We start from the raw sequence: 11178 nt of genomic DNA on the forward strand, positions 1-11178 counted from the left end.
CCTACCGAAGCAAGCCCCTCTTAGTCAATGGCTGTACAAGTACCGTGGCACATAATTCGTATCATTGCGATGATCAAGATGGCCATCTTTCGATTTTTGGAGACAACAGTTCCGACCAGAAAGTAACCGCACCCCGTACTGCCCGCGGTGATCTTTCATGAGCTCTATAGCTTTCTGATGATCTCCCAGATGGTAGTATGAATTGAATACTGTACGCATCGTATCTCACGGTGGGTGTACCGTCGGGGTCGATAGCAAAGCAAGATGCCTAAATCATTTTCTTTCCTTTAAAAAAATTCTAACAAAAAAGTAGATGCCTGGTTCTTTTGTAAGTTGCCCACTTTCATACCGGAAACCCGGAGAACACTTGGCGCCCATTTTAAAAACGAGGTCAGAGAATGATGGTGCACCCATCGCCCAGCAACTATCCTCAAAAGAAAAATCATACGTGAGAAAGCTTTGCGCTGTGGACCACTACTATAAGCTCAAGAAACAGAGGGACGAGCAAACATGAACCGAGCGAGGTCGATGGGGTGATCCAGTTCATACCTTAACGTACGAAGAAAGAAGAAATCAGTTAACGATGAATGACATGAATAATGCACATGGAGTATCTACACCCGAACTCGAATGCTCCCTTATGAACAGTAAAAAAATCTGAATATTTTTTTGGCAAACTTTGACAAATAGTTTGTATGCTTGCAAAATTGTAGCACGAAATGGCATTCGTGAAAGTCGTGGCAAAAAAAGAACAAAATCGGTGTTTCAAAAATGCTTGTTTGAAAAATATTTTGGAGTGCTGATTCTGTTTTTTTTTGCCACGCCATCCACGAATGTTCTTTTGTGCTAATATTTTGCAAGCGCACAAAACATTTGTCAAAGTTTATCACGAAAGAAGTCAGAATTTTATGAATTTTTTACTATTTTTTTATTTTACTGTTTATGAGGGAGCATTTGATGAGCTCAAAAGCAGAATAGGACTTCCGATGAATAATCTTTTTTTGACGTCAGAATAAGTCGTGCTAACTAAGTTTGAACCATACAAGAACACTCCTAACCTCCCCGCAAAGAAAATAACGCTCCTGACCAAAACAAAAATTGTTCAAGGCAAATCTGGCAGACCCACCAACAGCCTATCTCGATGCCACACCTTCTTCGCATCACCAGAGCCAAAGAGTTGTTATAGCCGATAACTAAAATTTCAAAAGGGTCGACTTGGAAAGAAGGCGAAGACCGAATGTGGAGAGTCAACACTACGTCAGGGCCGAAAGGGTCTCTTAGAATTGTATTGACGGCACCACCGGCGCCACCAAAAATCAATACAGAGGCATCATGATTGACAACTCTTTCCCACACCGACGAATGTGAACCGGGGGAACCAACCCTCACGCACCCCGTGACGCCAGAACCAATGCCACCACGACAAAAATGGAGCTATAGGTGCTTATTCCATTACATCGTCACTCCTACCGCCCGAACAAACAAAACGAGGACACCAAAAGCTAACGAACTATATCAACACTTGCAAACGCGATCGTCCCCCCTCCCCCCTCCCGGCCGAAAATGAAACCACCTATGAAAGGTGAGGGTGGGCAATGGAATCAACCGATGAGGACGCACGTTGTGTGGCGGCTAAGGTTACGGGGGGCTCTCGGTAAAACACGAAAGGTATGATCGTTGGTGACATGAATAATCTGGATTTCTAACACTCCATCCGTCACAAATTCAAGATGAGTAAACAAACACAAACTAAAATGTGTGTGTATATATATATGATTTAACAAAAAAAACTAGAACATCTTATATTTATGAACGGAGTGAGTAGTTTTCTTCAGCACAGTGCGAGCTGTTGTATGTCTACCGAAATATGCGGCCCTGCTTAGGTAAGCTGCTACGGTCTATCAAACTGTTGGCACCTCTGAATTAAGTTCCCTGGCCTATTGTTATCGCTGGTAGTACAGGCCTTTCCTGTAGCAAGCCCACTCCGATCGACAGCAGCCTGTGCGCTAATCCAAAATTCTAAACCACTTCCTCTGCAGTAGCTGTAGTGCAATCTACAGTAGTTGCAACTTGCAACAGAAATAGGAAAATTTTGTGGGTTCCGATGGGAGTCCATGATGAGGCCGTGCTGGTGCTACCGCTGGGTTGGGGACCAAGACCAATGGCTGCTTGCTGGTCAAGCGTACTACATCGCCGGTCAGAGGAGCATCCCCGTCCGTCCGCCATGTGCCCCGGGCCCCCGGCGTGCCTACATACATGCATGCCGCCGTACCGTATCCAGCCAGCTCGGAGCCAGCGGGGATCCATCAACGGCGCCAGCCTGCCATGCCATGCCATGTGCGCGCGCCCAGTCCACGGGCATCGCCAGGAAGAACGGGGACGCGCGCCCGGTTCACGCGGTGGCGTAGCGTCGCGTCTAGTCGTCTTCACCGCAGATCCAGGAAGATGCGGCTTCGGGATTTGATCAAGAGAGGATCGATGGGGCGGCTGTAAACGTCGATGACCAGCGAGCGACCGGCCGCACGCACCGCACGGCGCGGCGCCCATGATTGGGCTGGCTGGGCCACCGGAGGTCGTTGGCGTGGAAACGCGCGGTGGTCCACGGCCCGCCGATCGGCGGCCGCGATCGAGGGCTCCTCCTCCCCCCGTGGGCAGCGACCTTCGTTTCGCCCTGCGGCCCTCCCTCCGAGTTATTGCTCTCCGTCCGTCGATCGGCAGGTGGAGGTCTGTTAGGTGGCCGGAGGACAAAATTTTCCGCACGCATTGGTGTCATCGGCGACGCTGTAGCTGTAGCATGTGGGGGAAGGGAAGCCTCTTTGATGAATGAAGCTGGCCATGTTCCGTTTTCTCCGGTATCTTGAGTGCGGCCGGTCTATCCAAGAAAGAAAAGAGTGTGGATCTACTCTCCTTTCCTTCTCGATCTCTCGAGGACAATGCAGCAAAATGCTTTGTCCGTTCCTGGGGAATCAATCATGTACTGGACCTACTGGTACATACCCCTCACTGTACTTGACCCAGCCCGAAACACCACGGATATGTACCCTCCAATGAAGAGGCCGCCGCTGGATTTGCCGATCGTTTTGGCCTGTTGGCATCCGGTAACACGCCCAGGAGGAGTACACGAGTAGGCGCAGCGCCAAAAGTTGAACTGTGCTTTTTTAACCGACTAGCAAGATGCCTATGCGTTGCACGGAATATTAAGATGTATTTGTATGAGTAGTTTATCTTGTGAGAGAAAAAATGAACGAGGAAAGCCCTTATTTACACATCTGGAGAGGGGTGTAGGTATCTTTTTACAAAATTACCATAGTTCTCTTCCTATCCGTCGGATATAAATCGGACGGCCTATATTGCAGGATGGCAAGCACACCATCGTCATCAACTTTGTTTTTTTAAAGAGTAGAGATGATTGTTTGTCTCGGTATTAGAGCCAACCATAGCGTTCTCGGATGCTTCTCACAACAGATTAATGTTCCGTGTCAACCCCATCTGTTTCAATTCATACTTATGATACGGTAGATTTGTGCGCACGACCTTTACCATCCAACACAAACATGATCAGACTGTCAGCAATCAGTTAATTTTAAAGTTCTCAGTCAGTTTTCGTTTAACTGTTGGATTTGCATCAAAATACTGTTGTTTTCCCTTTCTGGTATGGGCCTTGCTTTTGATGAACATGGGTGGTCGTTGGGCTGATTCCGTATGGGCCTTCTGTACATAAGTTATATACGGGCCTTATATGTATACTCTAAGACTAAGCTGTAGTGCAAAGAACAACAATTAACACTTAACAATAGACAGAACAATAAAATTTTGACTTTTCACAGAAAAAAAAAATGAAATAAATTCTAGAACAACATTTTATCCATAGTAGACATATTTAGTGTAGTAGTAGTAGTATTACCATGATTAAAAAAGAAACAAAAACAACAATACTATAAGGAAAACTAAATTGCAATGATAATTTAGAAGTTACATATAAAGTACACGACACTCTTGCACTTCTACGACAAGCGCAAGAACAAGCAAAAATAAGATGTAACTTTGAGTACTGATATGTGGTATGTGGTCCAGAAGGGACAGAGTGAAGGTTTTATAGAACAGTACAAGATTTACAATGCTGAAACTCTAGCTGGCCATGTACAAGTCCTTCTGCTGAAGACATGCAAAGTTTACATCATTTTCCCTTGCAAATTTCCCCTAACACTTTGCTTATTGGTGATTTTGATCTTGAAGAAACCGAACCAAGTCATGAGCCTGGCTACGAGCCATGACCGAGATAGCAGCTTTTCCTCCAAAAAAAAAGGAACAGAAAAATAAAATATTACAGCTTTGAGTTGGCGCGGCTCAGTGTTGCTTCAATGGTTCCATGTGGTTCATCAGTTGGCATGTACACATCATCAGCAAACTGTATATAGAAATGATTCAGTTTAAGTGGGTAAACATGGGAATTATGGAGTAACTAAAATTGCAATATCCGACATAAAATAAAACAAAAATAGAAGCTCAATCATGTTTTTGAACAAGTCACCTTCACCAATCCTGGATTTTCTTTCCCTGATAGGTTCACCGGGAGAAAGTGGAGGTTTGGCATCCTAAGCTGAACTGACGCTATGTCTGGGAACCTGAGAGTTGACATCATATATTCAGGCGTACATAAAAGTAGGGGCTAAATACGGCTGACAAAAAGCTACAGCAGGTAACAATGTAATGGCCAAATCTCAAAGCTGCAAACCTGGTAAGAACTTCCCTAGCCATGAGGTATAATGTATTCTGCACTGATGGGCTATATACACCAACTTCAGGAGGACCAAAGAATGTGTCTGCGAGAACTTTCTTTACATCCTGGTATCTTTGTGTGAAGCAAAATGGCTTTGACGGAAGCTGGGAAATATGTTCGAACGGATACCTGAATACAAAAGAGAAAGCATGACGGTAATCAATTGGACAGATTCTGACATGTTTTGTCATTTAAAAGACTAGGAAATCGTGAATCGTGGCTAGGAACATGAGCTCATATTAACTTGAAAACACAAAAGATACTGGCAACAGTATTTGTAGAGTATTATGCTTGTCCAAGACCAGCAGCAATAGAAATGTTATTATGGTAATGCTGAGTACACTTGATTTATTGCCTTTAATCTGAGAATTACTATTGACAATCAGAAAAGGGTTGGATGATATCAGCATTGTGGAAAAGACTCAGAGAACATTTCAGGCAGATGGGGAAGAGTGCACAAACCTCCACCAAGCAGTTACTTCTGTTGCAACAATTCTTTCTCTTGTTTCAGGAAGAAGAGTGTAGCGGTCCCTCACGAATCCTTCAAATCCAGACTGAGATAGATAGTGATAAGAATTTAGCATTTATTATTTGCACCTGCAGCCTATTTCTGTAATAGGTACTAAAGTAAAACAGTTCCGCTTCAGCTAAAACTAGTTAAATTGTGACACTACATCTAACAAAGTTCCTGCCTGCTGACAAGTTGCATTCGATTCACAAAAGAATGAATATATGACATATTGACATAGCTGTAGCATGTCCATTCCTACTTCAACGGTCTCCTACAAGGACTGTCTCATATCCCATCAACCATGGAAAAAACTTCGGGTAAGGCTACAGAGATATCTTCCTACGTAATAGTCTCCTATAAATCTCTAGCATATCAGAACTCATAACTTATTCGACTATGTACTGTGTCTAGCAAACTCAAGCAGAGTTGGAGAAATATGCAGAGTCCATTTCTTTGGGAATGGTGGCATAAGGATCAAGACAAATAAGTGAAATAAACACCTGAGTTGTCTTTAGCAGGGAGTATCCTTGTATCCCAGAATTTATAAGTAGGCTTCCAGACTTCTTCACGGTGACCTCTGTGGTGTGCTTTTCAGAACCAAGTTTGAATCCTGCAAAGAAGCCCATTGTATAAGTAATCAGATAACTCTGAAATGATTCATCAGGGAGGGACTTTTTCCTTTACCATGACATTTTGCAAATATGTTAATATGAATATTTACCACGGTAAATGTGAGAAATTTATTTGTCAAAACAAAAACAAAATCAGCAAGTAATTGAGAAGAAACAGTCTGCTCAATTATCGTAATCCTCCTTTTTGACTATCAGTTGATCTACCAGGAATCTAAGTTTTTAAGGATAAAATAGAAGACATACAGGGTAAGGGTACTATTATGCACCGCACTATCCAAGTTGCAATCACAATGATACCGATGTGAAATTATTTGGGAGCGCCATACAAAAACTATTTTTGACCAATAGTAACTGCATGCTTAAAGATTGAGTGGCCCTGGTATTCAACTTATTGGTTAAGTCCCATTTGGTTCTGTTCTCTAATAATAATGAAATAAATTTCACTAGTTGGAAGAGGGATTTCCAAACAACATGCAGAATTGTGCATTCACTTACCAATTAAGTATCAAGTATATGTTTGGCAAAAAACATTTAAATGATAATTGTGCATCATCATGCTAGATAAAAGCAACATGATGTTTGCTGGCACTAGCCAACATAGCCAAGGTTGCTGTGTTGTTGATAAATACACATTGCCAAAGGCTTTCAGTATCAAATATTTCTTTTCTCTAGCCTTACTTCAACTGCTACTGCTTGTTGATCTTTACAACGTTTTTCAATGCATATACTGTAGCTAAAAACTGTTCATAATGAACAACAGAGTGTTCAGAAATGTGGAAGAAACATACATAACATATTTCTATCACAAAATCCTAATGGCCCAGAATAGCTGCAATTCGTCCTATATGCACATGGATCCAATACCATGCTGATCTACAAAAAGAGGCGGAACAGCATTTCCTTCAAAAGGGTTCAGAACTTCTATGCAGTTGACCACTGAAACAAGACTGGAGTATGGAGCATTTGTCAGGTTGTTTTATGCTACTTCTTTCATGTAGATTGTAAGCAAGTTTGTGGGGATGTGCAATCACTAGCATCTTATCTCTGCTTTTACATACTCAGCCGCTAATTGGAATGTCTGTAATGTACTCTGATATTGTTAAGTAAAAAAGCTGGGGGGTTTGGCCCTCCTGACTTGGCTTCCATTTGAATGGAACCTATGCTTCATAAAAGCACATTTTGCATACGACGGCACAGGTAAACAGCAAGAGTAAGCGATAAAACTCTTCTGACCATGCGAATGGGGCTTCCCGTCCACTGCCACACGCTCCCATGGGCGCTCCACGATCGTCACTGTAGCCTCTGAGACCTGCTCGAACAAGAACGCTTTCATAAGTGGCCGGGTTCCACTGCTTTTGTACAACAGAGCACACCATAAATGGGTCGGAAAAATTCCCGTCCCCACCATTCCCTACCTGCGGGTAGAGTGAGGTGAAATGCCTTCCGAGGATGACCGCGAATTCCTCCATGGACACCACCTCCGTGCACTCCTTGGCCTTCACATACACCTGATCGAGCAAGCAAGCAAAAGGCGCAGCGGATCAAGGGGAGCACCGCCGGGCAGAGAGAAGGGAACGGAGAGGGAGAGGGAGGGGAGGGGGGCGCACGGTGTTCTTGATGGAGTCTGTGGCGACGATGGCGGAGTTGTCGTCGGAGGTGTAGGAGGGGAGGCAGTCGGAGACGACGCTGACGGCGACGCTCCACTCGACGAAGAGGTGCCCCCCGGCGTCGGCGGGGCGGCGCCAGACGCGGGAGACCCGGACGCGGGACTTGCCGTGCCTGCCCTGCAGGTCGAAGCGCCCGGCCATGGGTGGGGTGGGGATCCGATCTGCGCTGAAGTGCGGATGCGGATGCGGATGCGCGAGGTGGGATCGATCGCTCGTGGAAGTGACCCGCACGGGAGTGCTACTCCTTCTTTTGTAGAGGGGGGAGGGGATGTGGCCATGTGGGGACCGCGCGCAGTCGGCGAGTGAGATGCCCGTCGCGGTGTCACTCTCGCTCGTCGGCCGTCGCCGTGTTGCCGCCTCGGAGGGGATCGGGCCGATACGTCCGCCTCTGACACCGTCGAGGTTTTGCTATGGTACAATACAATGGGCCGCTTCGTGGTTTATTGCCCGGTCCACGTGTTGGCAAGGATGGTGAAACTTCTGCTAGCAATGAAGTGGAAGGTGATGACTTTGTACGGGACCCAAAGAAAAAGAAGCCCACTCCAGAGAATTCGGCAGAGACCGCGCCACGGTCCTGCCTGATATGATGACATGCTTGAGCTGGAACTGCCGGGGGCTTGGGAACCCTGAGGCAGTTCGCGAGCTTCGAAGTATAGTGAAGCTAGAAGGACCCACTCTTCTCTTTGTGATAGAAAACGAAAATTCAAGCTAAAAGAATTGAGGCTTTGAAGTTTACCCTCGGTTTTGGAGGGTGTTTTGCAGTCGACAGTGTCGGCCTAGGTGGTGGCATTGGTCTGTTTTGGTCACGTGATGTGACTGTTGAGTTGAAAAATTTCAGCAAGTGTCACATTGATGTGGTGGTTCATAGTAACAATCAGAGTGCTTCGGTATGGAGGTTTATTGGTTTTTACGGGGCGCCGAGAGCTTCAGATCGTGGTGAAAGCTGGCAGCTCCTGCGCACTCTCTTTGCTATACCCCATGTAGCATGGCTGTGTATGGGGGATTTTAATGAAACTCTCTATGCATCCGAACACTTTAGCAGAAGAGCAAGATCGGAAACACACATGCGAGCGTTTCGGACTGTTATGGATGAGGTTTCCATGCAAGCTTTAGGCTGGTCGGGTACACCATATACGTGGGACAAACAGCAAGCAGGTGCAGCAAATGTAAAGGCACGCCTAGACCGAGCTTTTGGGAATGAAGATTTTCAACAACTTTTTCAACATATACGGTCAGACATCTCCCCTCTGTTGAGTCTGATCACTGTTTTGTCGTAGCTGAGATTAAGGATATGCTATCTTACGGGCCACGAGCTAAGAGACAGTTTCGTTATGAGAACGTTTGGCAGACACATTCGGATTACGATCGCCTAGTATGTGATATGGCGGGGAATTCAACACACGCCAGGGCTCCAGGGGATTGTGTCGGCCTTGGGGTCCCTCCAGTCTATTCTTGAGCCATGGGGTTCAAAGGAATTTGGTTGCTTGGCACGCACGGTCAGGAAACTTCAAAAGAGATTAGACCGCATCAGGTGCTCTACCATGGGGGTGGGACCAACAGATGAGGAGAAAAGTATTGTAAAGAAGCTGAAGGAAGCGCTATACCAAGAGGAGGTGTGGCTTCGCCAGCGTTCACGGGTTCCATGGCTCCTCGAGGGCGATCGGAACACTTCCTACTTTCAGGCACAAGCTGCCCAGCGCAAGAGAATGAACAAGATGCATGGCTTAGGGCGTGCAGACGGTACAATATGTGAAACTGAAAGAGAGGACAAGGCCGAGGTGCTAGCTTTCTACCAGAACTTGTATCAAACACAAGGTTTTTCTGAGGCTAGCGACTTATTATCTCATGTGCCCGTCAAAGTGACCCAGGGCATGAATGATGATCTTACCAAGCCATACACCGCAGATGAGGTCAAAGTGGCTTTGTTCCAAATGGCTCCATCTAAGGCCCCTGGTGTTGACGGCTTTATTGCAGGGTTTTATCAGCGGCATTGGGACTTGCTCAGCAATGACGTGACTTTGGCAGTACTAGATTTTCTGAATGGGGGCGAGTTACCGTCGGGATTGAATGATACCAGCATCACTCTTATTCCCAAGGTATGGCACCCACAGTCGATCTCACAATATCATCCTATTGCTTTGTGCCCGGTCCTTTACAAGATCGCGGCCAAAGTTATTACTAATCGCTTGCGATACATCATGGATGATATTATTAGTGAAGAGCAGAGCGCTTTTGTTCCTGGTCGTCTCATCACCGACAATGTACTTGTTGCATATGAAAGTATACATACGATGAGAAGAAGGAAGAAAGGGAAGAACTTCTCTTGTGCAGTCAAGCTAGACATGATGAAGGCTTACAATCGGGTGGAGTGGCATTACCTCGAGGCGATTTTGTCTCGTCTGGGCTTCAGTATTAATTTCGTTCGCCTGATAATGAAGTGTGTCACCTCGGTTCGTTTTTCGGTTCGGGTTAATGGAGAGCTTCTTCCATTCTTCACCCCATCTCGGGGTTTTCGACAAGGTGATCCAGTTTCTCCATACCTGTTTTTGCTTTGTGCAGAAGGTTTTTCCTCATTGTTGAAGTTTTACAATGATGGATACATTGATCGGGGACTAAGAGTGAGCTATAGATCACCCTGGGTCTCTCATTTGCTGTTTGCAGACGACAGTCTAATCTTCATTAATGCAAGCGCTGCCAGTGCTTTCCGTCTGAACGAAATTCTGAAGATCTATGGTGATGCTTCGGGCCAGTGTGTGAACCGGGACAAAAGCTCTATTTATTTCAGCACCAATACCCCGGACACCATCAGGCAAGATTTGAAGTCGACCTTGAATATTCAAGTCGAGGCTTTCAGTGAGAGATACTTGGGGCTCCCCACTGCGGTTGGACGTATCACCAGTGGTACTTTTGATCATATTAGTGAGAGAGCTCGTGGGAAGATGCAAGGGTGGTCGGAAAAATTGCTTGCATGTGCTGGGCGAGAAACATTACTCAAGTCTGTAATTCAGTCTATTCCCACTTATCCCATGAGCACTTTCCTTCTTACCAAGAAAGTTTGCAAGAGTCTCACTTCTCCCATGGCAAAATATTTTTGGAGTAGCTCTCTTGATAAAAAAGCAATGCATTGGGTTTCCTGGAAGGAGTTATCTAAACCCAAGTGCGAGGGTGGGATGGGGTTTCGAGACCCGCATCTGTTTAACCTAGCTATGTTGGGCAAGCATGGGTGGCGTTTCATCACCAACCCAAATTCGCTTTGTGTGAGAGTACTCAAGGGCCATTACTTTCCGGATACCGATTTCATGCACGCTCCAGTTCCCAAGTCAGCCTCGGCAACTTGGAAGGCGATTGTGGCGGGAAGGGACGCCTCGAAAACAGGGTTGATCTCCAGAGTGGGAGATGGTTCTACTATATCGGTTTGGGAGGACAAGTGGATCCCAGGTACGATTACAATGACTCCAACTCCAAGACCCACAAGTACAAACATTGAGAGGGTTTCAGACCTCATAGACACGCGGAGTTGGTCTTGGAAGATCGAGCTGATCAGGGATAATTTCACGGCTCAAGATGCCGCGGCCATACTTAATATTC

At 45.8% G+C, this 11178-nt stretch overlaps 1 protein-coding gene across 1 annotated transcript; it reads right to left on the reverse strand.

The window, feature by feature from the left end:
* Positions 1–3936: 3936 nt before the first annotated feature.
* Positions 3937–7925, reverse strand: LOC119269687 (uricase-like). Its single transcript, XM_037551583.1, has 8 exons — positions 7531–7925; positions 7339–7431; positions 7157–7232; positions 5792–5901; positions 5243–5334; positions 4736–4909; positions 4532–4625; positions 3937–4408 (listed from the first exon to the last, which is right to left on the reverse strand). Exons 1-8 carry the CDS (start codon positions 7729–7731, stop codon positions 4325–4327), a joined length of 924 nt encoding a protein of 307 aa, XP_037407480.1. The 5' UTR covers positions 7732–7925; the 3' UTR covers positions 3937–4324.
* Between the last annotated feature and the right edge of the window lie 3253 nt (positions 7926–11178).

Source organism: Triticum dicoccoides, chromosome 3A, assembly GCF_002162155.2.
Source record: "Triticum dicoccoides isolate Atlit2015 ecotype Zavitan chromosome 3A, WEW_v2.0, whole genome shotgun sequence".
Lineage (NCBI taxonomy): Eukaryota > Viridiplantae > Streptophyta > Magnoliopsida > Poales > Poaceae > Triticum > Triticum dicoccoides.